General features: G+C 38.8%; 1 protein-coding gene across 1 annotated transcript in view; it reads right to left on the bottom strand.

Moving 5' to 3' along the window:
* Positions 1 to 527, bottom strand: part of LOC109953624 (major histocompatibility complex class I-related gene protein-like) — an 11,855-nt gene extending 11,328 nt beyond the window's left edge. Inside the window, 1 exon segment of the mRNA XM_020589103.1 lies at positions 444 to 527. Within this exon segment, the coding sequence (XP_020444759.1) occupies positions 444 to 501 (58 nt within the window). The 5' untranslated portion in view covers positions 502 to 527.
* Between the last annotated feature and the right edge of the window lie 409 nt (positions 528 to 936).

Genomic DNA, 936 nt, shown 5'->3' on the forward strand with positions numbered 1-936 from the left:
GTTCATTTAATAAATCATCACTGTTTTGATACTTGGACTGCCTCGTCTCAGAGTTAGCATGGTTAAAAGTACCGGACGCAACAAAGGCAACAAAAACAGTTTATCTAACCAGAAGTGCAATAACAGCAGTGCAGAGAGCGCAGTATCTACAGTCTGTACAAAGTACAAAGTTCAATACATTAAAATGAAAATGTTATGTCAAACCTATGTAAAATATACTGGTTAATACACAATCAAAACACAAAATAAATGAACAGTGTAGAGCCGGTTCAGTGCTGACCTGTCTCAAAACTTAAGTAATGGAATAGGTCTATAATTTGCACATGGCACAGTGCACATACAACACTGGCATTTTAGTGGATGTGGCTGCATTTGGAGCTCTGCCCCTCTCCAAAGTACACTTTTGTTAAAAAAATCAACCTACTTTAAAATGTTGAACTCACCAGCCGTGGCGGTGTGTAGGCTTGTTCCCAGAAGAGCCAGAAAGATTAAAGTCTTCATGGTGCAAGGTACCATCTAAAGCTTTGATACACAACTTACTAATTCATTTCTTTGTGGAGACACAGAGACACTGTTTCCAGCTTCAGGTCTAAACTCAGAGAAAACAGGGAGAGTCAACATCCTTGGTTTCACTGATGTTCCAGTGAATTAACGTGGTGAAGTGCGCCCTCCAGTGGCTCAAACCTGCAGCTACTGTGCAGAAAGAAAGTTTCTCAGTGTGGACTGTGGAGGCCAAAAACGATTCATAGGAAGTTTATTTTAAACTGATCTGTGGTCAGTTACACTATAATGAGATAAAGGGAAACATCATAATCCTTTTTAAAATACAGTATTTTATTTATGGTGTGTGAAGTGACCTTGTTTTGTTTCATTACTTTAATAGTAACTTTAGTAAACTCAGAGCTTCTTAAACACAAGCACCTGTCAGGTCAGCTC

This window comes from Monopterus albus, unplaced genomic scaffold (assembly GCF_001952655.1).
Source record: "Monopterus albus unplaced genomic scaffold, M_albus_1.0 scaffold868.1, whole genome shotgun sequence".
In the NCBI taxonomy this organism is placed as follows: Eukaryota; Metazoa; Chordata; class Actinopteri; order Synbranchiformes; family Synbranchidae; genus Monopterus; species Monopterus albus.